At 34.3% G+C, this 27144-nt stretch overlaps 2 protein-coding genes and 1 long non-coding RNA gene across 3 annotated transcripts in view; 1 reads left to right on the forward strand and 2 right to left on the reverse strand.

Moving 5' to 3' along the window:
• The window catches only part of LOC128551314 (dymeclin-like), a 176434-nt gene that overhangs the window by 16512 nt on the left and 132778 nt on the right, over nucleotides 1-27144 (reverse strand). The window lies entirely within an intron of this gene.
• Nucleotides 14404-26439, forward strand: LOC128551315 (synaptonemal complex protein 1-like). The gene is made up of 2 exons (XM_053532134.1): nucleotides 14404-14470; nucleotides 25268-26439. Exon 2 carries the CDS (start codon nucleotides 25276-25278, stop codon nucleotides 26251-26253), a length of 978 nt encoding a protein of 325 aa, XP_053388109.1. The 5' UTR covers nucleotides 14404-14470; nucleotides 25268-25275; the 3' UTR covers nucleotides 26254-26439.
• LOC128551316 (uncharacterized) lies at nucleotides 20476-22868 on the reverse strand. The gene is made up of 2 exons (XR_008368752.1): nucleotides 21544-22868; nucleotides 20476-20950 (listed from the first exon to the last, which is right to left on the reverse strand). It is a non-coding gene; the product is annotated as an uncharacterized LOC128551316 (long non-coding RNA).

Raw genomic sequence — 27144 nt, forward strand, 5'->3', positions numbered from 1 at the left:
TATTAAGTTCTTCAAAATTTAAAAATAATTCCCTGAATACAAAATGCATTAAATTGTTGCATAGAGAGGCACAAAATCATACTCTCAAAGTAAAAATTATGTGCAGATGAAAGACAAATTACATTACTTTAAGTTCTGTAAATTTGAAAACAAAATTAGCATTATTTTGCAATTAGTATTATTACATACTCTTTGTAAAATCCGTTAATTTGCAGTGGAACCTGAAACGTCAGTATTTTTCCATATTGATGTTCAAATTGTATATTGGGTGCGTTAGGTCATTTGTGACGTCAGTTTCATGCATGTTGTCATGTTTAAAAGTTCTTTAACGACAATATTTCAATTTTACTCAGTCTTTAAGAGCAAATTTATATGATTTATATCATTCATATAATAATTATAGTAGGATGTGTATGTAATAAAAAGATTATTAGATTTGCATTGAGAAATATGCACTCGTTCTTTCACGGAATGATATTGCACTCCTAAAGTCACGCATTATTTCTGCTGCAGAACTGGTGCATATTTCTCAATACAAATGTAATAACCTATAAATATATTCAAGATTTATACCAAGTTCTTTCAAAGCAGTACCATTGTGATTGTTGTGTACATTTATCGAAAACCATGCAGCTGTTTGTTACTATATTTACCTGTGATTTATTTATCATCATCCCTTACAGAACAAGCCTTCTCCGGCGAATGAATAGTTAATAAAAGTTAATAGAAAGTTAATGGAGCTATTCACCACAGCAGTTCGCTGTTCATTCACCGCATCCGCTGAATGATTGGCGATCAAACTTCATTTTAACATTCTATTCACTGCAGACTCCAGTGTTCACTTCTTATTCACCGCAGGAATTGGTATTTTAAATATTGTATCATTAATTCACTTTCTATTCACCGTAGAAACTTGAATTTCATGATTTGTGAATAAAATAGCTGCACCCGTTTTGGCGGTAAAATGGTTTGTAGAGTTTGAATTCTGGACCATGCAAACCACAGCAGATTTTTGTGATCAGCTACAGTAAGTGCTTTTTAATTGTCTATGATATACACAAGGTATGTCAAAAGTAAAATGAGATATGTTTTTCAATTTATTTGATTCATATAATTCTAAACAGATGTAGACTTACTGTAAAATCATTAAATTTCGTGGGCATGAAATTTCGTTGTTTTGGTCAACACGGCAATTTCGTGGGGATATAAATTCGTGGATTTCAACTTTTGAACATAAAATAAATGGGAATTTTACTTGTCCGTTGGGATTAAATTTCGTGGATTGACTCAACCACGAAATCCACAAAAATTAGTCCCCCACGAATATTAATGATTTCACAGTATTTTTGTCATCAGTTTCCATGACTTTGATTTTTTGTGCATGTTAATGTATAGAGGTTTCCAGCTAATTCACTGGCTTATTGTTGAGCCCACTTGCCTTTTGCTCGATATAGTCGCCACTTTTGACAGTTTGGTGTATGTGCTCCGTCCGATTTTGTCCGGACCATAACTTTGACATGCATGGACCAATCTTGTTTATATTTTGCATGAATGTTTACCTCAATGAGAAAGTGTGTCATGCACAAACCTCATGCTCCTAACTCAAAGTTCACGGTCACAGTTGGAGGTCAAAGGTCAAATTGAAGTTTATCCGGAGCATTTCTTCTTCATGCATGGTGGGATTTTGATGTATTTGGCATGAATATTCACCATTATGGGACGGAGTGTCATGCGAAAGAACCAGGTCCCTAGGTTCAAGGTCAAGGTCACACCTGACAGACTGCTGGCGGGCTCGACATTCTGCCCTACAAGATGAAAGCTAGCTTTCTGCAGACATGCAGCTCGCAGCTCATTCACCGCAGACTGTTCACAGTTCATTCACCACAGACTTCGCAGCTCATTCACCGCAGACTGTTCGCAGTTCATTCACCACAGAATGTTCGCAGCTCATTCACCGCAGACTGTTTGCAGTTCATTCACCACAGACCTCATTTGCATATGAAAAGTTAATGAAAAGTTAATGGTCCCAACTTCATTCACTTTCTATAACCAATCATTCACCAACCATGCGCCGCACCCATTCACCACAGACCATTTTTTTCTGTAAGGGTGCAGCATATCGTGTGCATCAAGTCTCCTTTCTGTCGCCTCATAAAACTGTACACCGATACCGACGTTATCTGCACTTGCATCATCTCCGATATGTAAACATTTGTCAGAATTCAGGTCCAATGATTTACTGCCAAATACATGTAACCTTCCTGATGCAATGTCGGACAAACTTGTCAATGCTACTTTCTGTATCTGGATTAGATCTTTTATACTTTGATTTAAATGTTGGATTTTAAAAAATCTTGCATCGGATTTCAGTGCATGATAAAACTGTAACTTTTCAGAATTCTCAATATCACCATGCCCTTTAAAAGATGCGTACTTTATCCAGTAGTACTGTGTTATTAAGTATGAAACGGAATACACTAACTGAGTTTGTAAAATCAAATGTGTCATTTTTTATTGCAGTTGAAGTATGTTCAACATGGATAACATGTTTTATCATGATCGAAAGGTAACACGCTCAATTTTGTTGGAAATTGGAACAGTAATTTTTCCACTTTTGGTTCACATTGTCATTTACCGATAAACTGCAAAATGTTGTATATAATGCACTAAAACCTCCTGTATCTTGTCGTAAAGTTCAGATTCTTTGATTGAAATAATATTATTTGTACTCATTTGTACTCATTTTCCCTCAGTGAAAGTAATATTTTATTGTCTCTCAATTAAAGATGAAATAATACAGATGTATGATTTGATTTATGATAAAATATTTTTAATTGAAATATGCAATATTTTTATACATGAAGGCATCAGATAGCTATTAGTAATTAGTTATGTACAGTAAGGTAACACAAATATCTTCAGGGTGCATTTTATCATTTTGAGTGAGCTATATCTAATAGTCATCACCAAAAAGATATATAAATTGCAACAATTTTTTTTTTCTGGATTTACGTCGCACACATGATAGGTCACATGCCGACTAAATTCCAGCTTTAATGGTGGAGGAAGACCCCAGGTGCCCCTCCGTGCATTATTTCATCACAAGCAGGCACCTGGGTAGAACCACCGACCTTCCGTAAGCCAACTGGATGGCTTCCTCACATGAGGAATGCAATGCCCCGAGTGAGGCTCGAACCCGTATCGATGAGGGGCAAGTGATTTAAGTCAGATACCTTAACCACTCCGCCACGGAGGCCCCAACTGGTAGAATAAAATAGTTCCCTTTCCTAAAAAGAAAATTTTTAGCTTGACTATTCGGAGAATAGGGGAGCTATCCTACTCGCTCCGGCATCTGCGTTAGCGTGAGCGTAAGCGTCACACAAATGTTAAAGTTTGCGTACCACCCCAAATATTTTCGAAGTCCATTGAGATATTGCTTTGATATTTTGCATACTTGTTTACCATCATGACCCCAGTCTGTAAAAAGGAGGAGGCAACTCTATCAAGCATTTTGACTGAATTATGGCCATTTTTCGCCTTAAAATATGCTTATTGTAATGTTAAAGTTGTACTCATAGCTTATATTATACTATCAAGCACTGAGAATAGTCGAGCGCTGTCAACTGACAGCTCTTGCTAAAGGTATGCTAGACATATTCAAGCTCACAGCTAGGAGGAAATTTTTCAACATGTTCATTTCCACCATCATCTCCACCATGTGACACTAAAAAATGATAAAATTGGGTGAAAGTGAAAAATGAAAGTGAACAAGAGCTCGTCGAACACGAAATGCCCCCCTTGATGCATTAAGTAATTGCACAAGGAACAGAAATTATATGCTCACTGTAAACAAAAGTTCTACCATTCTGGTTTAATCTTACCTTGACCTTTACCCTATTAACCTAACAAGAGATTACAGAGTGGTCTTGGCGCCATCCACTGTGCCATTTTTGAATGTTCCAAATTTCAAGATTAGCTTAAGGTCAAAATCAAGGTCAAATTTCATTTTGGAACAAAACAATGTGTATGTGGTCCAAATTTGAAAGTTGTGGCTTGAGAAATGTGAAAGCAGGTCACTAAATCAATTTCAAGGTCAAAGTTCATTTCGGTAGACAGAACTATACATGTGCTTCAAATTTTGAGGCTGTAGCTTGAGAAATGTGAAAGTAGGTAATAGATAAAAATCAATGTCAAATTTCAATTCAGATCACAAAAATATGTAGGCAGTCCAAATTTAAAGCCTGTAGCTTCAGAAATGTGAAAGTAGGTCACTAGGTCAATCTCAAGCTCAAAGTTCATTTCGGTACACAAAACTATGCATGTTCAAATTTGAAGGCTGTAGCTTGAGAAATGTGAAAGTAGGTCACTAGGTCAAAATCAAGGTCAAATTTATTTCGGAACACAAAACTATGCAAGTGGTCCAAATTTGAAGCCTGTACCTTCAGAAATGTGAAAGTAGGTCACTAGGTCAATCTCAAGATCAAAGTTCATTTCAGTACATAAAACTATGCTTGTGGTTCAAATTTGAAGGCTGTAGCTTGAAAAATGTGAAAGTAGGTCACTAGGTCAAAATCAAGATCAAATTTTATTTTGGAACAAAAAACTATGCATGTGGTCCAAATTTGAAGCCTGTACCTTCAAAAATGTGAAAGTAGGTCACTAGGTAAATAACAAGGTCAAAGTTTTTTTCGGTACACAAACCTATGCATGTGGTCCAAATTTGAAGGCTGTAGCTACAGAAATGTGAAAGTAGGTCACTAGGACAAGATCAAGGTCAACTCATGTCAAGGTTCATCTTGCAACTCAAAACTATACATGTGGTCCAAATTTGAATGATGTAAGTTATGGACACAAAGATTCTAAGTTTTTCCCTATATAAGTCTATATGAACCCTGGGGCGGGGCCATATTTGACCCTAGAGGGATAATTTGAACAAACTTGGTAGAGAACCACTAAATGATGCTACATTACAAAATATCAAAGCCATAGTATTTGTGGTTTGGACAAGATGATTTTCAAAGTTTTTCCCTATATAAGTCTATGTAAATCATGTGACCCCCAGGGCGGAGCCATATTTGACCCTAGGGGAATAATTTGAGCAATCTTAGTAGAGGACTGCTAGATGATGTCATATACAAAATATCAAAGCCCTAGGCCCTGTGGTTTTGGACAAGAGGTTTTTCAAAGTTTTTTCCTATATAAGTCTATATAAACCATGTGACCCCCAGGGTGGGGTCATATTTGACCCCAGGGAAATAATCTGAACAATCTTGGTAGAGGACCACTAGGTTTTGCTACATACCAAATATCAAATCCCTAGGCCCTATGGTTTTGGACAAGAAGATCAGAAACCGTTTAACTGTTCCTGGTCAATGTGACCTTGACCTTTGACCTCATGACCTCAAAATCAATAGGCGTCATCTGCTGGTCATGGCAAACCTAACTATCAATTTTCCTGATACTAGGCCCAAGCGTTCTTGAGTTATTGCCTGGAAACCATTTTAATGTTCCTGGACCTTGACCTTTGACCTCAAAATCAATAGGGGTCATCTGCTGGTCATGATCAACCTCCCTATCAACTTTCTTGACCCTAGGCCTAAGCGTTCTTGAGTTATCATCCAGAAACCGTTTTACTGTTCAGGGTCACTGTGACCTTGACCTTTAACATACTGATCGCAAAATCAATAGGTGTCATCTGCTGATCATGACCAATCTCCCTATCAATTTTCATGATCCTAGGCCCAAGTGTTCTTGAGTTATCATCCAGAAACCGTTTTACTTTCAGGGTCACTGTGACCTTGACCTTTAACATACTGACCTCAAAATCAATAGGGGTCATCTGCTGGTGATGACCAACCTCCCCATCAACTTTCATGATCCTAGGCCCAAGCGTTCTTGAGTTATCATCCGGAAATGGATTGGTCTACATTCTGACAGACCAACCGACAGACCCACCGACCGACATCTGCAAAACAATATACCACTCCTTCTTCGAAGGGGGGCATAAAAATATTGGTAAAAATGCAAGAAGAATCTATTTTCTTCAATATTTCAGAAGTGTTGCAACAATTTACCACTTTCTGTAGAATTATAACTTTTGGTTATTTATAATAATATCTTGCAAAAATCTTAATAATATGTCAATAAGTTTGTTTACATAGAGGATATTTGTTTCTTTTAGTGTAAGATCGAAATATATTTCACTGAGTGAACACTATAATGCAATATTTTCACAAGTGGCACAGTCACGAGTGAAAATGTAAATTATGGTGTTCACAAGTGAAATATATTTCCATCTTACACTGAAACAAACAAATTTTCAATTTATTTTATGCATTATTAATGCTTTTAACTGAATTATAACATTTATAATTCATATCATTTCACATTCAAATGTAGTTCTGTACTGATCAAGTGAAAAACAAGAGGGCCATGAAGGCCCTGTATCACTCATCTGATCTATTGACCTAAAGATCATAAAGATTAACATTCTGACCAGGTTTCATTAAGATATGGTCATAAATGTTATCTCTAAAGTGGCTTTTCCTCTGATTTGACCCGGTGACCTAGTTTTTGACCCAACATGACCCAGATTCGAAACTGAACTAAAGATAATCAAGATTAACATTCTGACTAAGATTCATGAAGATACAGTCATAAATGTGGCCTCTAGAGTGTTAACAAGCTTTTCCTCTGATTTGACCTAGTGACCTAGTTTTTGACCTCAACTGACCCAGATCTGAACTTGACCTATAGATCATCAAGATCAACATTCTGACCAAGTTTCATTAAGATATGGTCATAAATGTGGCCTCTACAGTGTTAACTATCTTTTCCTTTGATTTGACCTGGTGACCTAGTATTTAATCCTACATGACCCAGATTGAAGTTGGACTTTAAGACCATCAAGATTAACATTCTGACCAACTTTCATGAAGATACAGTCATAAATGTGGCCTCTACAGTGTTAACAAGCCTCAAGAATGTTAACAAACTTTTCCTTTGATATGACCCAGTGACCTAGTTTTTGACTCCACATGACCCAGATTCGAACTTGACCTGATGATCATCAAGATTAACATTCTGACTAAGTTTCATGAAGATACAGTCAAAAATGTGGCCTCTATAGTGTTAACAAGCTTTTCCTTTGATCTGACCTGGTGACCTAGTTTTTGATCCCACCTGACCCAGATTTGAAAATGACCTATAGATCATCAAGATTAACATTCTGACCAAGTTTTATTAAGATATGGTCATAAATGTGGCCTCTAGAGTGTTAACTAGCTTTTCCTTTGATTTGACCTGGTGATTTAGTTTTAGACCCGGTATGACCCAGATTCCAACCTGACCTAAAGATCATCAAGATTAACATTCTGACTAAGTTTCATGAAGATAAAGTCATAAACGGGCCTCTAGTGTTAACAAGCTTTTCCTTTGATTTGACCCGGTGACCTAGTTTTTGTCCCCACCTGACCCAGATTTAAACATGACCTATAGATCATCAAGATTAACATTCTGACTAAGTTTCATTAAGATATGGTCATAAATGTGGCCTCTAGAGTGTTAACTAGCTTTTCCTTTGATTTGACCTGGTGACCTAGTATTTGACCCTGTATGACCCAGATTCCAACCTAACCTAAAGGTCGTCAAGATTAACGTTCTGACTAAGTTTCATGAGGATACAATCACAGATGTGGCCTCTAGAGTGTTAACAAGCGTTTCCTTTGATTTGACCCAGTGACCTAGTTTTTGTCCCCACCTGACCCAGATTTGAACATGACCTATAGATCATCAAGATTAATATTCTGACCAAGTTTCATTAAGATATGGTCATAAATGTGGCCTCTAGAGTGTTAACTAGCTTTTCCTTTGATTTGACCTGGTAACCTAGTTTTTGATCCTACATGACCCAGATTCAAAATAAAGCTTGAGATCATAATGAGTAACATTCTGACCAAGTTTCATGAAGATACAGTCATAAGTGTGACCTTACAGTGTTAACAAGCTTTTCCTTTGATTTGACCAAGTGACCTAGTTTTTGACCCCAGATGACCCAATATCGAACTCATCCAAGATTTTATTAAGGGTAACATTCTGACCAAGTTTCATTAAGATTGGGCCAAAATTGTGACCTCTAGAGTGTTAACAAGCTTTTCCTTTGATTTGACCTGGTGACCTAGTTTTTGACCCTAGATGACCCAATATCAAACTCATCCAAGATTTTATTGAGGGTAACATTCTGACCAAGTTTCATTAAGATTGGCTCAAAATTGTGACCTCTAGAGTGTTAACAGTCAAATTGTTGACGCCGACGCCGATGCCGACAGACGACGGACACAGGGTGATCATAAAAGCTCACCTTTGAGCACTTTGTGCTCAGGTGAGCTAAAAATTGGCTTGTATTTCACAGTTAAATATGGGCAGACAAAATTTCCGTATTGCTTCTTTTAAATTCCGTATTGTATTAATATTGATGAACATTGAAGATTTCGTTCAAGAATAAAACAAGAATCAAAATGGTAAAGGTATATAATAAAAGAGTCATTATAACAGTAGCTAAATCTGGGACTTTGTATTCGGCTCTCATGGATTTTGCAAGGTTGGATGTCACTCGGCGCTTGCGCGCCTCGTGAGATCTGATCTGGCAATATCCACTCGAGCCGAATACTGCATCCCAGATCAAGCTACTGTTATAATAACCCTATTATATTTTTTCAATTCGTCGTATCTGTAAATTATCATTCTATAGATAATAGTAATAAAATAATTTGTTTATGTGCATGAAAGTGCCGACATTACTCTGATGTCTTTCAGCGATTCTCTTGTTTATTTCCGGTTTTAAATAATTTTTATTCTTTTTGTCTGTTTGCTATAATAACCAAGGTGTTTTCTACTTGCTAGAAGAAGCTAGTGTTCCCTCTAACAGAGTTCCCTATAACCAAGGTTTTTACACTGAATAAATAAGATTGGGGAATTGAAAACTATTCCTTAATTATAACCTAGTGTTCCTTATATCCGAGTTCCTTATAAGTGAGGTTTACTGTGTACAATAATCAAATTTAAAATTTGATATTGCTTGATTTTTTTGTACACAGAAATTTTTTCTAAATGCCCCTACATTCCTGAAATTACTACAGCACAGGAATGAGATTTAATTGACAGCAATTGAATTTTGACTGTCTCAATTAAATAAATCTACACCACGTAATTTTTAATTTTACTTCTCAAGTTTATAATTATCATCAAAACAGTACAAATTTATATAAAAAGGAGACTCATGCAGGTAATGACTCAGCCAATCATTGCTTGCAGCTGGAAATCTCTAGCAGTCATTAATTTATTCACACTGGCCCGACATTCAGTTCTTTATACATTTTTCCTATTTTCCTAATAATGCTATCTTTTGAAATAATAAAAATCTTATGCAGATTTCAGCTCCTAATTTCTTTATGTTAGCATTTCAATAACTGTCTTATATTTCTTTTATTTACAATATCATTTTTTTCATTGTCACATTTTAATAACTTTCTATACCAGTGACAAAATTTCTAAAGCATATCAAATATAAATCTAATAAGCTTTTGGTGAAATAGGATATTTACCTATCACTTTGTGTCTGAATTGGGTATTGGAAATTACCCAGCCTTTTCAAAAGTAAATTGTGTTTTTGCTAAAATTGGGTATAAAATCTTGCACAAACAATTGTGTTTTTTTCTTGTGGCTTCAATTAATTTGTATACACCTACAGTATACGTGGTATATATCATTAACCAGGTTTGACTCTATATAACTACACTTAAATCTTTTAATGGCACCCCTCCAAGGTTTGGTAGAAAAAGATCTAAAATTATAATGCAATGGGATTTATTATAGAAGGCTGTTCAAAAATAACGTAGACTTTTAATGTCAAATATATCATATTGTGTAAAGAGCAAAGTGAAATATATCGTTGTAATTCAGAATCTTTCTGTAATTTCGTCATATAATTTTTGCTAATAGGTGAAGTGCGTTGAACATTTTTAATACCTTAGCTAAGCATAACCGGCGCAGACGCTTTTTTGGCGTCATTCTGACGGGGGAGGCAGACGAAAACAATGTTTAAACTATTAACGCATTCCTGTTTATAATACTGCATGTAATGTCGACACTGACTCGCATAGATAATATGACACTTACTTAGTTTTGGAGAAATTTCGGAGAACAGCAACTGAAATTCATAAAGTAAAGAAGCAGATGCCACATCAATGTTCAGTCATCTGTGTCTTTATCTTCACGTGGTATAAATGATTCTCAAAAGATCCTGAACTGCTTAAAGACAGCAAAGATGAAGAGAAAAAACAGAAAAATCTGCAAAATTAATGGACGTTAACGCAAATGTATGACGCCGTATATAAAGACCAAGTATTCATGTAGAATACCCTGTCAGAGATGCATGGCATATTAAGTGTTCACACATCTTTAGTATTATAACCAAACAACTGATTATGAATTATATAAGTATTGCTCATGATAATTTATAAAATGAATTTACAAACAGAATTAATGCAAACTTAATGAAAGCATCACAATGAAGGCATGACGTCGTTAATAACGTCGTTGAAATATGATTGCTGTGCACCTGGTCTGTGTAAGTAATTGATTTCGAGGAGGTGTAATTCCTGACTGCATGGACAAAAGTGCGTCAAATTTGTAGTGCAGTTAGTAGAAAGATAGTAAATCCTTGTTTAAGTGCTTCATTTAAGTAACAGCAAGAGAAAAAGTCTAAATTATTTTTGAAGAGCCCTCGTATGTAAAATGTAAAACAGTACTCCTTTTTTTTTTTTTTTGCACATGCCTGTTAGCAATGTAAACATGTGTATTTCGAGGGGTGAACAGAAAACTGTTGTAACTCATATTTTCAAAATTGTTGACGAGAAGGCAAAAACATTTTATCTTACAGACTTTAGCATATTTATAAAGTGTTTCAATGCAGATTTATGGCAAACTATATTGTTTATATGAAATGTAACAAGAGCTCCACCAAGGGTGGCAATATATGGCCGAAGGGTTACATCAGAGGATGGGAGAAAAATTTAAAGTTAAATGTTTGTTTGTTTTGGGCTAAACGCCGTTTTTCTACAGTATTTCAGTCATGTAATGGTGGGCACTTAACCTAACCAGTGTTCCAACGCTCTACCTACTGAGCTTAGCGGGAACTTGACTGTTGAAGCCCAAACAACTGGAACAATGGAAGGAGGAACTTCAAAAAAAAAATCTGAGTCATCAAAAAAAATACTCGAAGTCCACAAAAAATCATTACCAGGTACAGGTATGTAAAAATACACCTAAAAATTGGAGGTACCATCCATGTTGTACCACAGAAAAAAGGTCTGTTTTTTCCTACCGCCAATAATAAAAAAAGTTTCAAAATCAAAGGCCTGAAGGACCTGAGAGTTGGCTAATGATTGATGTACTGGTAGTGTAGTCTACCAGTTTCAGTTTGTTTTTAGTTTTTTTTTCCCAATTGAACAGAGATTTTGTTACAATAAATATTAATGAAATGGATATTCAAATGATGCCTAGTAAACTTTGTTTGACATTATACAAGTATTTAAACCCAATATATTTCTCTAAAATTGATTAGTGGTTTGCAAAAATAAAAATGTTGGAAGTACAAACTACAATTTGACAGCTGACACTAAGATACTGCCCATGACTATATATATTTTTCCAGTAAACATTTGCCACTGGCATTACCAAAACAGGCAATTATCGGCTGGTATATATTCGCACATGATAAAATTTGAAAATGACAATTTATATATTGAAATTTTATAGCGCGGATTGCCACATACGGATGGACGAAAGATTCTGTTCAGATATTTTATACAGATAAAGCGCCTGGCGATAACCGTATCATACATTAGGTATTGTTCAATCATATTATAAGTGATGTGAATTTAATGCTGAGTGTCAATATATAGTGTCATGAATGTTTACACTGACAGGAAAATTGCGCATTCGAAACTAAGGGAGGTTACTCGGACTAGCTACCAATTTCGGAAAAGATGACCGATATTAATAAATGCAGTTCTTTTTTTAGTTAAAACAATCATTTATTCTATTTCAGACCTGTTAACCCCTTCAAAACGATGTCAGTAGTCCCCAAGTCCATGCACTTTCAATTATCCATTTTGATTGACAGGGCTGAAAAATGTTTGAGCCATTTTTACATGGTCGGTAGCAGGGTGAGTGTGTGGAGGGGTGTTCCTTCCCGCTTTGAATTTTTGAATTGCAGTCAGATTTTCAAATGAGCATTGTGGCAGCTGGTAAAAGGGCAAATGTATCAAACTGTACAGTGGAAATATGGGGGGTGGTGGGGGTGGGGGGTGGAGGATACCCTTTCCTGCAAGTAGGGTTTGGGGTATCACCACAAGAAAATTTTGAAAATGTAGACCCTTGATGCAGCCTTTGGTGTGTTTTCTAACTGAAAATTATATGTTTCACTTTCTAAATATTATCTAGATTCTTTTTAGTATTACAATATCCAAAGTATGAATGACTATCACTTCATATTTTTACTTTCAGGTCATGCCTCAGGACTAGAATATAAGTCTGATATAGATTCTATGTATGTGTTATAAAAATAAATTCTAGAATCATTTCTGTTACAACAAGCAAATTTGATGAATTGGTATCCCCCGCTGAAAGTGTTTGTGGTGAGAAATGGCAAAAAAAAATATATCCGGCAAAAAGTTAAGGATGTAAATAAGAAGCAAATAATTTCATTAGTCAAAATCAATTTAAAATTAAAAAGACAAATGTTCAATTAAAGAGTACATAATAAATGTATGATACTTTGATCCTGACTAAAGAATTTATTCTGAATGGCATATGCTTACTGTAATAAGCTTAGCTTTTAAAATAAAATGCAGTTAATTGAAATGCGAGGTGGGGAAACGGTAAAACTTGCATGTTGATAAATATTCATGGAGAGTTTGAAAAAAATCTAAAATAAGGTATGAAAAAAAAAAAAAATTTAAAGAGGGGGAGGGGGGTTGGGAGAGGGAGGGGGTGTGACCAAGGCAAGTGGGTGACCAGGTGCGGGTGAACAATTTCACATGTTAATAATAAATGTTCAGGGAAAAGAAATGAAAGAAATTTAATGAAATTTTGCCAAATGGTAAGTTTGTTATTACAAATATGTGGATTTATAGACAATTAAAGGGCAATAACTCTGAAGTTACATAGGAAATCCGTATGAAATTGTGTGTGCACAACCACATTATAGTGCTCTAAATTCTGTTTAAGTTTCATAGTTCTAGGTAAAATATATCAAAAGTTATGATGCAGAAATTGCCATATTTATAGTACCCTATATAGCTATAACACTAGAAACTTCTAAGGGCCATAACTCTGGTGTTACCTGGGCAATCTGACTGAAACTTGATGGGCCCCATAACCTCATAGTGGTGAACATGTATATGGCGTTTGTTTGAAAAAAATCTAAAATAAGGATTTTTTTTTGGGGTGGGGGGGGGGGGTCGGGAGGTCACCAGGTGTGGGTACACATTCACATGTTTACAATAAATGTTCATGGAAAAGAATGAAAGAAATTTAATGAAATTCAACCAAATGGTAAGTTTGTTATTACAAATATGTGGATTTTATACAATTAAAGGGCAAAAACTCTTAAGTTACAAAATAAATCTGAACGAAATTGTGTGTACACAACCACATTATGGTGATCTAAGGTCTGTTCAAGTTTCATAGTTCTAGGTCAAATATATCAAAAGTTATGATGCAGAAATTGCTATATTTATAGTACCCTATATAGTTAACACTAGAAACTTCTAAGGGCCATAACTCTGGTGTTACTAGGGCAATCTGACTGAAACTTGGCCGGCTGCAAATACTCATAGTGATGAACATGTACATGAAGTTTTATATAAATATTCCCAACCATTTCCTAGATATGGCTCCGGATGGACGGACAGACAACGCCAAAACTATATCCCTCTGACTTTCGTCGGGGGATAACAATATCTATAATGTCTGTTACTTGAATGTTAAAATTTCATAACACAGCTCGGTATTTATCCAAAATATTATATTCGGATATGATTACACTTTTCTAAAATACTGCAAAAATCTCCAGTTTCAACAATAAGTTTTACAAATTGTGATGATACGAAGTTTAGCAGCAATTGGCAGTATCTGACAAAAACTCACCTGCTAAAAAAAAAGTAGGACAAAACATCCCCAAATTCTTTAAGACATAAAAAATTTCTTATTTTAATTTTCTATGCCTTATTATAGTATGTTTGTATATCAAAACTATTTTTTTTAATTTTCTAAAGAAATTGAACATTGATTTTTACATTTAAGAGTTTAATGAACAACCCATATTGAACTGTGTGTATTTTTAAACTCAAAGTTACTAAATACACGCAAATAGAGGAAAGACGTTGCTGATAGCTTTATCATACAGGTAAAAACTTTTGATTTTCTTTTATAATACTTATAATAATTTCTTTGAACTAATACTGGGACTACAGTATTTTATTTGATACCATTAAAATGTGGTTAAAAGAATTTTTGACAAAACAAAGATTATGTATGTCTATCATCTTGCGCCAAGTTTAACTGAAATTGAAAAATGTGTTTTAAATTTGGGCTTCATATATGATCAGACTGATGTTATAACAAGTAGATAAAAAGTTGTCTATTTTTTTTTACCCTGTCACAGGACAGAAAGACACACAAATTATGTAACACTAAATAGGCAGGTCAAAGTTCCTGTTGTATAACATATTCTATGTGATTGACTATTAAAATAGCTGGTAAGAGTTTCAGTGTGAGGGTGCAGGGTTCAAAGTTACTGTGTGTGAGTTGGGGAGGGGAACAGCATTAATTCTCACACGAGTGTACTCGCCCATTAAATGTACTGGTTTCCCAGTAGTTTCCGGACCGAAATCGCTATTTTTTGCCTGTAACTTTCAAACAAAACATAGTAGAAACATAAAATTTTCACAGAAAAAACCTAGGTTCTTCGTTAACACCATGCAGAATTCGTATTACACTTGTGTTCATAACACAAATGTAGATGAGGCCTCAAAGGGGGCAATTAATTCCATTAATATCTCAGCTAGTCCGAGTAGTTTTCCGGACCTTTCATTGCACAGTTGTAACCTTTCTCTAAAAGCAAACATTTCCGACTTCGTTACATATATTCAAAACTAAAACATAATTCTACGGCGAGATGATGATTAGAAAAGAATATTTTCAAGAATTTAACAAATACTAGATTTATAATACGCTCATTATAGTTTCGTCTTATTACGTTTGAACAATGTTTGCAATGTCACGCTAAAATGACGGGACGTATTGAGCGAACTGGTAATATTACAAAAAAGAAATTAAGAACTTTTAATACAATTAACAACTATTTTCTAAAAAAAACACAACAAGACTGGTCTCAGAATTGGTAGTCTATCGCCCTGACCACTCGGGCATGGACACTGATGCTAAAAATTTGATTGATAGACGGTAGCGTAGGTAAATCCCTGTCTATTTTGGTTCCTATTTTTAATCGATGATTGAATGCCGTAGTTAAGTGAAAAGGTCGAATTTTTCTGACTTTCGTTGTTTTATTTTATTACTATCAGTATGTTTTTACTGTATCGTCTGTAAATGGGAGCATCAATTGACTGATGTTTACCTTCAAGGGGCCTCAATTTCTGCGCATGCGCACTGTAACTGGAATTCCCCTGCGGTTGACACTCTCTTTTGTAAACATTACACCGAAGTAAGTTAAAACAACCGGGATTTTCAAATAATAAATACGTTCGGTAATGCTAGGTTTTCGCTGCTAGGTAAAGGCAACAAATGTCTAGATAATATAATATTGTTACCGAGATGTTTTACTATGGCGTAAAGTCTATACAGCAGGAAATGTGAAAGGTCCGGAAAACTACTTGGGTCCGGAAACTACTGGGAAACCAGTACACTATTAAACCAATGTTAAACCTAATCCTAAACTTTAGTCAGTATATTGTACACTCAACATGTGCGTACAATCAATAGGGGCAATTTAGTGTTGGCGGTGGGGGAACTGGATAACAAAATGTAATATAAAGATCTTTTCCAATTTTCAAATACATGTCAATTTTATGGCCAAAAACTTTGTCTTTCCTAATCAAAAATGAGGCTTACTGCCTATATTCGCATTTAAGACGCAACTTTGGGGGTCATATTTTCAGTTCCATGAAGGGCAGGCGTCTTATAAGCGCATACTACAAGAAAATTAAGTGAAAATTTAAAAAAAAAGTCCTGAGTTTACAGCTCAGGGCATCTATTTCCGCGTCTGCAGACATGTTCTTTCGTTTTTCGGCAGCCATTGCACATAGCAGTGCTAAAAACTTTACGGACACATACCGTATTTCGGTCCGCTATAAAGATTTATTATTTACTTATTTATGATATGATATATTAATATCGAAAGTATATTTTATTTACAAATGTATTTTTTTCAAGTCTGCAACCCGCTACATACGTTTTTCGTCAGCCATTGCATATGGGTATTAAAATCTAAATGGACACGCACCCTGTTTCTGTCCTCAATAAAGATCTATTATTTACTTACTTTACAATTTGACAGTTTAATATCTAAAGTATTTCTTATTTACAAATGTATTTTTTTCTTTTAAAATCAAAACTCTTTCAGAAAATCTGAAGAAAATTGCTTTAGTTAAATTGGAAATGACCGATATAATTGAGCAAAGAAAATACTTTTCCACCACCCGCAAACCGAAAGTTATTAAAAGTTAATTATCGCCAATTGCATATAATACGGTACCTATAATTCGTTGCAAGTGTAAACTGTTAAACCGCATCCATTATAATTCATCTGAAAGAGCAAAGTGTTAAACAAACACGCGTATAGAAATAGATGTATCATAAATACTGATTGCTGTTAATTGGCGACTTCATAGAAAAGTCGGCTGCAATTATTTTAATTCCGCCCTCTAGTCTAATGAAGGTACCGTAGAGATGTATAGCTACTTGGAACTTGAATATGATTGGATAACATTTCAAAGTGGGCATATCCATATTTAATTGATGTATGTGTCAGATTAAACGCCATAAAAGTACATGTATCCTTAGATCTCACCACCTTTTTTGCGTTATTGTCACTTCTTAATCTCCGGAATACACAATGAAACACAAAAGGAATTCTTATGATGTGGCATTTAAACTTAAAGTTGTGGAATATGCAAAAGCAAATATGAACAAGAGGGCCATGAAGGCCCTGTATTGCTCACCTGACCTGTTGACCAAAAGATCATCAAGATTTATAACATTCTGACCAAGTTTCATTAAGATATGGTCATAAATGTGGCCTCTAAAGTGTTAACTAGCTATTCCTTTGATCTGACACCATGACCTTGTTTTTGACCTGACATGACCCAGATCAGATTCGAACTTGACCTAAAGATCATCAAGTTTAACATTCTGACTAAGTTTCATGAAGATACAGTCATAAATGTGGCCTCTAGGGTATTAACAAGCTTTTCCTTTGCTATGACCTAGTGACCTAGTTTTTGACCCCACCTGACCTAGATTTAAATCTGACCTAAAGATCATCAAGATTAACATTCTGACTAAGTTCCATTAAGATTAAGATATGGTCATAAATGTGGCCTCTAAAGTGTGTACTAGCTTTTCCTTTGATTTGACCTGGTGACCTAGTTTTTGACCCGACTTGACCCAGATTCAAACTTGTCCTAAATATCATCAAGTGCAACATTTTGACTAAGTTTCATGAAGATACAGTCATAAATATGGCCTCTAGAGTGTTAACAAGCTTTTCCTTTGATTTGACCTGGTGACCTAGTTTTTGACACAACCTAACCCAGATTCAAATTTGAGCTATAGATCATCAAGATTAACATTTTGATCAAGTTTCATTATGATTCTGTCATAAATGTGGCCTCTACAGTGTAAACTAGCTTTTCCTTTGATTTGACCAGGTGACCTAGTTTTTGATCCTACATAACCCAGATTCAACCTGGACCTTAAGATCATCAATATTAACATTCTAACTAAGTTTCATGAAGATACAGTCATAAATGCGGCCTCTACAGTGTTAACAAGCTTTTCCTTTGATCTGACCTGGTGACCTAGTTTTTGACCCCAGATGACCCAATATCAAACTGGTCCAGGACTTTATTGAGGATAACACTCTGTTTAAGTTTCATTAAGATTTGGCCAAAATTGTGACTTCTAGTGTTAACAAGCTTTTCCTTTGATTTGACCTTGTGACCTAGTTTTTGACCCCAGATGACCCAATATCGAACTCTTCCAAGATTGTATTAGTGGTAACATTCTGACCAAGTTTCATTAAGATTTGGCCAAATTTGTGACCTCTAGAGTGTTAACAAGCTTTTCCTTTGATTTGACCTGGTGACCTAGTTATTGACCCCAGATGACCCAATATCAAACTCGTCCAAGATTTTATTAAGGGTAACATTCTGACCAAGTTTCATTAAGATTGGGCCAAAATGTGACCTCTAGAGTGTTAACAGTCAAATTGTTGACGACGGACGGACGGACGATGACGACGACAGACACAGGGCGATCACTAAAGCTCATCTTTGAGCACTTCATGCTCAGGTGAGCTAAAAACTGATGAAATGAATTTGATGTTAAAATTTTGTTTGAAGATTAAAGTGTTGATAACTTATCTGTAAATTTGTTTGCAAATAATATATGTACACACGTGCTTTAAAATTATGTGATTAATTTTGTGTGTTTGAAATATGTGATAAATTAATGCGTTATTAGTTACCGTATGTCACATAAAATTAAAATATGTAATATGCTTTGTTTGTTTGTTTGCTTTTATGGACTTGCGTTAATCACTTTGGGAAAATTGGTGAGGATATTTAAACTCATTAATTTTCTTATTGTATGCAGCGCATGTTTTAATGAAAAAACCTAAACATGTATGGGAGATCCTTTGAAAGCAAATTAAAAATTGTGTATCCTGGTACGTAGTCGCCGAATAATTGCAAGAAATACATTATTTTCCTAAACATTCTGTGTTACTGTTATGGAAACATGGCCGAACATTCAGCGTTTCTAAGTATTAGGAGTAAAATGGGCGAATATCGTCAAATTTCTAGACGTAATTCTAAACGTAATTTCCCCGTTTCGGAGATATTTTGTGCATATTATTACAAATGAAAGTGGATTTTAGAATACTTTATTTTATTCTACATATTATGAAACAGCTTTTCAAGTTTTTTCAAAAATAAAATCGGCAAAAGTCATCAATTTTCCGCCGTTTTCTAGATGTCATTTTGAAGTTATTACATTGCATTTTTACACACGAAAGTGGATTTTAAAATACTTTATTTTATTTAACATATTATAAACAAGTCTGCAAGTTCTTTCAAAGATTTAATCAGCGAATATTGTCAAAACTTCGGCCTTTCTTTAACCTTTTTCTGCTGTTACCAGTTCATTTAAATTCTGCATTTTTACAATAAAATTGTCAATTTTCTGCTATTTTCTATTACAAATCATAGAATGCTGGGGAAAATAATGCATCTCTACAAATTTCTGAAATAGTTTGTATAAAAATATAACTGCGTCTTATATGAGGGTCAGTGCAAAACCTCCCCAATTGATAGTCCAATATCAGGGTGCATCTTATAAGCGAGTGCGCCTTATTACGCGAGTATATACAGTAATTGGATTTATAAATGCACTAACAGTATAAATATAAATGCAGCACACTGCAGCCTGGCCGGGCGCTAAGCTACCTGTATGCAAAATACATAGCTGCCTACACTTAGCCCTCAAAAATATGAAATAGAACAGCTTAAAATGCAGTTAAACAGGGATACCCGGGTGAAATAGTTCCAGGGTTTACCATGGAATTCCATAGGAAAAAAAAAGCCTGGAGTATTCGGACCAAGTTTCCAGCCTTTTCCAGCCTAACCAAATTATCAGTGCGGAAAATTTGAAAAAGCCAAGGCTGGAATATGTACCATGATATACCAGCATCCCTGGAAAATATACCATGGTAAAATCTGGAACATCTTCCAGGCTGCCAGGAATAAAATTCCTGTTTTTCCATGAACCTGGAGTATTCGGACCGTTTTTTAACCAAAGTCTGGAAAAGCCTGGAACATTTTCCAGCATAGCATGGATAAGCCTGGAAAATGTTCCAGGTTTTACCATGGTAAATTTTCCAGGGAATGCTGGAAAATGAGCCTGGTATAACCTGGAAAATATTCCAGCCTAGTTCTAAGGGCCCTGAAATAGCAAAAAGTTATACCCCATATGATTATATCCTAAATTAAAATGCTGTGTGCAGCAGGTTGTAGGTTTGATTCATGGTCTTGGACAAAGGATGATCACAAATGAGCTCCCCTAAGCAGTGCATGTCCATAGGTGAGGCTAAAATTAAAAACTAAAAATTTCATCTAGGACTTCTTAACTTTATAAAACACATCAATAATCATTTACAGGTTACACATATAAAACAACAAGGTGCTGAAGTATTGCAAGGCAATACATAGTCCCCTACCAGTTTCTGTGCCACTGATTTTGAATGCATTGTAATTGTAGTTGTATCTACCCATCAAGATTGTTCATTTGTGAAAGTTTGAAGAAAATCCTTTCAGTAATGTTGCGCCCTCGTGATATAATTCCTTCGCATCTGAACTCCAAACAATGATTTATTCAGCGACAAATCACTGAATGAGATAATATTATTTCTTGAATAATTTTCGCAATTACATCTTCAGTACAGTGTAAAATATGTCATTATTTTCAACTTATGTCACTGCTGGTCCAGAAATTTTCTGTCAGTGTTTGCCACCACCAATGTAGATTGCCACAGTTTTTCACTAACCACCACAAAGCCATCATTTGCCACCATTTGCTCCACTGCTATGACCTGTTGAAATAATGAATCACTAGATATTAAACCATTAAAGCAGTTTCTTCATTAGTATTGTCCATAGTTCATAGTTTTAAAATAAAATTAATATCTTACATGGTATTCAAAGTTAGTGCATCTTTATGATACAGGCAACACTGCAGATTTAAGCAAGTAATAATATTACCTGTTGCATTTTCACGAAGCTTTATTTCTCAATTTGATTTCAAATGTTGGTAGAATAAGGTTCCAATGAAGGCAGACAGATATTTTCAGTGTTTTGGGTTAGTGATTAATAGGTTGGACTATAATGCATTGCTCTTATTGTATAAATAGTAACAAGTTTTATTTCTACCAGTTACCTGCACTGACATCCCAAGTTGTGTTGACTGCCAAGTGATTACTTAATTTGTTACTTTTTAACCATTATATATAATAATATTGGTCTGGACTTGATACAAGGGGAATAATTATAAAACCTGCTATGGGTCCTGCTGGAAATCGGTTGATACATTCAGTCATGTTTGGGGAAAATTGTCAATTGACCTAGAACTATGGTAGTGTGTGTACTGGTATATTACTATAGTAATATATAATGCCAGTATACTTACATGTCTTTGAACTGTTGGATGGAGCCTTTGAACACAATACATTGGGTCACTAAACATGTCTCAATTCATTCATGTGTGCTGATACTTTATATACACATATGATGCTATACCTGAAAAATAGATTTAATTTAACACTTAGATGTCCATAATTTTTTCATAGTTTATTATTGGGTATAATGATCTAAAATTGAAACTGTACATTGTGATGAATAATGAGGCCAAAAAATGTCTCTGATGCATTCATCAGTTGACAGTACTGTTTATACTTTTTTTTGCTTCATAGTAGTTGGAGAAGTTATTTATATATTATGTAATATAGCATGTAACAATATGTAAAAGCTGATATATTTTCCATAAGTTAAAGTATGATAAGCTCAAATAATCTCCCTGAACATTGCAAATATAATATATGTCAATATTCTGTAAGACTCCTAAAGGGAAAACCTAAATCTTTACATTTAACCTTGAACATAGAAATTTTATATACTTGTACATTCCAGTTTATTTTGTTGAAATGGGTAAATATTAGACAAAGACCATCATAAGTAGGTGGACTAGACTAGACTAGCCGCAAGACTGATAATAAAGAACTTGTCACAAAATTGAAAAAAAATGTGATTTTTAAAAATTTATGTTCTTGTGACAAATGCCAGTCTAATTTACAGATTTTAATATTATCATATGATATTGGACCTTAGATAATTATAGACTGGCTCTAATCACAATTCTAAAAATAAAAATTCTAAAAAGTTATAATAGACTTGGACTAGACATGCAATTCCCATTATTAAAGATGCTACTTTTTGTTGTTGAAAATTTGAAAATCATATTAATATTGAAAAGAATTAGACTAAGTGATAAATGTAGTTAAAGATATCAGAATTAACAAAAGAAGAAGTTACAATAAAAGTACCTATAAATAACAAAAAGCTGCTTAATATGTGTATTTTTGCTAAATTTTCGATATAATGTTCTGCTGTTTCAATAAAAGGTATAATGATCTATAATAATAACTAAATTAATTAATTATCCATAAACATTTCTTCCTGTTAAAAAATAATTTTCATATAATAACAGTTAAAACATTGATTTAAACCAAATATTCCCTGAATATACTGTGTAATATTGTAGTCAGCAGACTGGTAGCATTGTTTACTCAGTAGTGCCACCTGTGGAGATAACTCTACTGGCCTTATTTTTTTTTTGCTCCATTTGGTATTTTCATTTAAAAAGAATATCCAATTTTCCTTCTTATAAATTAAAAGCATGATAAATTAGAAATTGCAGCTGCATAATAGTTGCAGTGGAACAAAATGACATGAAGTAAAAATCATTTGTTGCATTACACGGTGAAAACTAAACCACATGCTTCCTGTTAGAATCCATTGTTCTAGTTTTGACATTGTTAAAGGTAATCTAGATTACTGTTTGAAAATAAATAAATTTTATGAACTCACCTGGTGCATTCTGTTAATTATTGTTAACTTCCAAGATGAAATAAGCTGCACATAGTAAAATATTTAGGGAAACACCTCCCAAATATTTACTCTATTCTGCTCTCTGTCAAAGAACTTCCTGTGTAGATTTGAAATTTTGATATTTTTGGGCAAATGTGCCATTTACAGTCAGCTAATGAAGGTAATGATACATCTATGATGTTAAAATATTTTTGTACTAGAGGAAGATTTTATTCCATTCAATCACATACTCATAAATTTTGAAGATTACTCTGATATAAAACAGAAAAAACTATGGATTACTTTTGTGGTACATGTACAGCCCCCAGAAGTAGTTCCCTGACTTTATTTTCATTGGTTGATCTCTTGTTATGAGTTTCTAAATATAAAGCATGTTCCAGATCTTATCAGTCTGCATGAGATAATCTCCTGTAGTGAGACAAGCAATATACATACACTGTAGTAGACCCAAATGATTTATCACTTATCTAGGAATCCCTTTGCCAGGTAACTTTTTATGAATTGGTGAAAAGAATTGTACTAGTTCATGCAATTACTGTTGCTGCAGCTGTTGTTTTCTAGGAGAAAAAAAAAAGCATGATATTTCAATAAATTTTAATATTAGTTTAAAATTTCAAGGATGCAATTTTTCCTTTTTCAGCTGATTTCCTCTTTCTGGACAGAAAAATTTGGAAAAAAAATTGTCAGATTATAATATAACTAACCCCATCCTCTAAAAATGGCAGCTTTGCTACTGAGTAAAAGTTAAGAGAATATCACCTGTATATCATATATTTTCCATATGACTTATATACTTACATGTACACTTGTACAGTTTTCTCTGTATGATCAATTCAGACATTCTCAACATAAAATGTATAAAAAAGTGTTAAAGATATTTCTTGTCATATTTTATTGTCTTATTTATATTGTGCATGCTACAGACAAATTGATAGTTTTGGTATTTAGTGTGACATGCCCTTATATAGACATATATAGAAAAAATAAATGTTTACCTGATATTTAGATCCTTTGTTTCATGTCATTTAATTTGAATACCAATATGTTAAAATAAAAATAAATCATCATCAAATAATGATTTTTATAGATTTTTTCCATGTTTCTCAACTTAGAATTTTTTACTGCTTCCCACCTTACAACTGGCATGAAATTTTCTAAGTCCAGCTTTAACAGAAAAAGCTTGCGCAAGCTTGCAACTATAAAAGCTTGCGCAAGCTTGCAAAGCTATCGCAAGCTTGCAGAATTCTGTATGTTAATACACGCAAGCTTGCGTAAGCTTTCTGCAAGCTTGCAATAGTCATGATCAGCCTTTACCACCCTGGACTGAAAAAGAAGCATTTTAAATTTATTCCTCAGTTATTTTGATTAAAAAATAACTAAGTTCTTTCCATGGTGGTCTGTAAAATTTCAAAGTTTTTTCCATATTTTTCCAGCCTTAAAAATTACTAAGTTCCACTTTCCATGTTGCCATGGGGTCATTTCCAGAGGTTTCCAGCCTTTTACCTCTGTTGTCCAGCCTCTTTCCATCATAGTCCAGCCTAAGCTGGAAAGGGCTGGAAATAAAATTCCGCATTACATGGAAATTATACCACATTTCATGTAACAGAATATGGAAAAGTCATCATTTACCAGGGATTTCCATGGATTACCATGTAATACCAGGTATTTCCAGCATCATTTCCAGGGTGAACCTTGAAAATGTACAGCCTGGTAGAGGAACAGTTTTCATGTTCTTTGTCTATTTGACATTGTTTGGTTGACTGTCTCCATCGTGAGCATTAAATATGATTTTTGGTTAGTTGCACATTGAATCTCTAAGCATTTGATTCTTCAGTGGTTCTTGTTCTAATCATATATAATAATAATATACACTTTCCATACTTTGTATTAAAATCAAAACATACACAATGCAGAGGTATTAATCGGAAACACACAAAATGTCAGTTTCATGCTGTTTCAGTAGGAATACATGTTCCACTGTCATCTACAACTTGTTAATCTAAAATTTCAAATCCATGAATTTAAGGTTTTTGGGTTATTGTTTTAAATGTCAAGAAATGTCAATTCTAGAGTACGAAAAGGAAGATCAATATATGACAGAAAGAACAAAGTTATTTCAATATAGTTTCTTAAGACCTGTTAACTTGTATAACTATCCATTTATAAGCTTAAACATACAGTTTGAAGACCAGCCAAAATGCTAAAAAAGATCAGTATGCTATATATTGCCCTTTCTATCTTTACAGATTCCAGCATGGAAGATGAGGAGTTCAACAGTAACATACTTAACAAAATTTTAAGGAAAGTTGTGCTTCCAGCACTTATGTTATGCTTCAAAACACAATGGGATAAAAAATATCCTGATCAACCATGGAGCTGGAGTCGTAAATGTGTAAAGTTGTTGGATGAAAAAGAAGAAGACAAATTTCAAGAAAGACTCACAAACACTTCTGATGTCTCAAGAAAACGACGCATGGAAAGAAAAAGAGAACAAGTCTTAAACAATATGAAATCTGAAGAGAGCTGGAACAATGGTAAGTGGGACATTGGTAAACTTGTATATGCACTTGTAGACTCTAAATTGTTCAAATTAGATAAACCTGATGAAAACGGTAAACCCTTAAGTGAACATCTAACAGAAATTAGAATGTTGCGGAATCAAATGTCCCACTTAGAACAAAGATATGATAATGACACAACTGAATCTGAAATAAAGTCATTAGAAGAAAATATAAAAAATTTAGGAATTCCACAATCAGATATGGACAATTCTATCAAAGAGCTGCAAAAAATATCCACCGAAGAAAGGCCTGGCTGCAGTGAGGCTCTAAACAAGGTTAAAACAGAGAATCATATATTCAAGCTTGAGAATGGCAATCTAGCAATACAGCTGAAACTTTACGAAAATATAATATCATTTTCTAAGCAAGAACGTCGCCTAGAAAACAAGGCAAAGAATATGGAACAAAAATATAATGGAGCAACAAAAGAAGTAAACAAACTAAAACAAAAAGTAGATGATACTGAAGAAGAAAATGAAAGACTTCGTGATGAAATTCAAAGACTAAAACATGAACTTGAGAAAGAATCAGAAAAGTGGAAACTAGAGTATTACAAGACAAAACAAGAAAAGGATCAAATCAAACAACATGCTGATGATCTTGAATCAGAAAATGAAAAACTATATGACAATATCCAAACTGAGATAAGAAACCTAAAACTCATATTATAGTGTATAGCTATATTATTAGTGACTGTTGCATTGAAATAACTGTGTTACAGTGTACAGTAGACCTTAGATATAGCAAATGCATCTGAACTGGTCAAAACAGGATTTGTATATATCTGTTTGGTTTGATTAAGAATTCAGTACCATTCTACAATATGTATTGAATTATATATGTGTCTTTTTCAAGCATGTCTGCTAGAGATTCCAAATGTTATGGCAAAGTTCGAACAAGTGGGTCATGATGATCCTGGATCGCTCACCTAAGTAATATGAGCTACATGTTTCAAATGTCAAACTGATGCTAAAATATTATGAAAGTAGGTCAGTAGGTCACATTCATGGTCACTGAAACTCAGTTTTAAGATTGGTGTGCAAAACTGTATTTGTCATCCAAATTTGAAGGCTCTTAAAAAATAAAAAAGTAGGTCAGTAGGTCAAGGTCAAAGTCAAATTACCCCTAATTACTTGGGGTCATCAGATAATCATAATAAAACAGTCTAGGAAATACAATCAGAGAATTTTTTAAGTATTTTTTTCCATATAACTCAACAAGAGACCCCATGGGCAGGGCCTCTTTTCTCCCCAGAGGCATAATTTGAACATTCTTATTAGAGAACCACTAGGCAATGCTACATACCAAGTATCAAAGGCCTAGGCCTTGAACTTTCAGACAAGAAGATTTTTTTTTTTTAATCCTAATAGTATATAAGACTATGTAAAACTTGGGATCCCTGGGGTGGGGCCACTTTTCACATCAGGGTAATAATTTGAACAATCTTGTAGAGGACTATAAAGCAATGCTACATACTAAATATCAAAGACCTAGATCTTGTGGTTCCAGTCAAGAAGATTTTTAAAGTTTTTTTTCCTATATAAGTATGTGAATTTTTTTTG

This window comes from Mercenaria mercenaria, chromosome 19, assembly GCF_021730395.1.
Source record: "Mercenaria mercenaria strain notata chromosome 19, MADL_Memer_1, whole genome shotgun sequence".
Classification (NCBI taxonomy): domain Eukaryota; kingdom Metazoa; phylum Mollusca; class Bivalvia; order Venerida; family Veneridae; genus Mercenaria; species Mercenaria mercenaria.

Excerpts from the sequence above, each read along its gene's own strand:
- LOC128551315 (XM_053532134.1), top strand. The coding sequence starts at position 25,276 with ATGGAAGATGAGGAGTTCAACAGTAACATACTTAACAAAATTTTAAGG.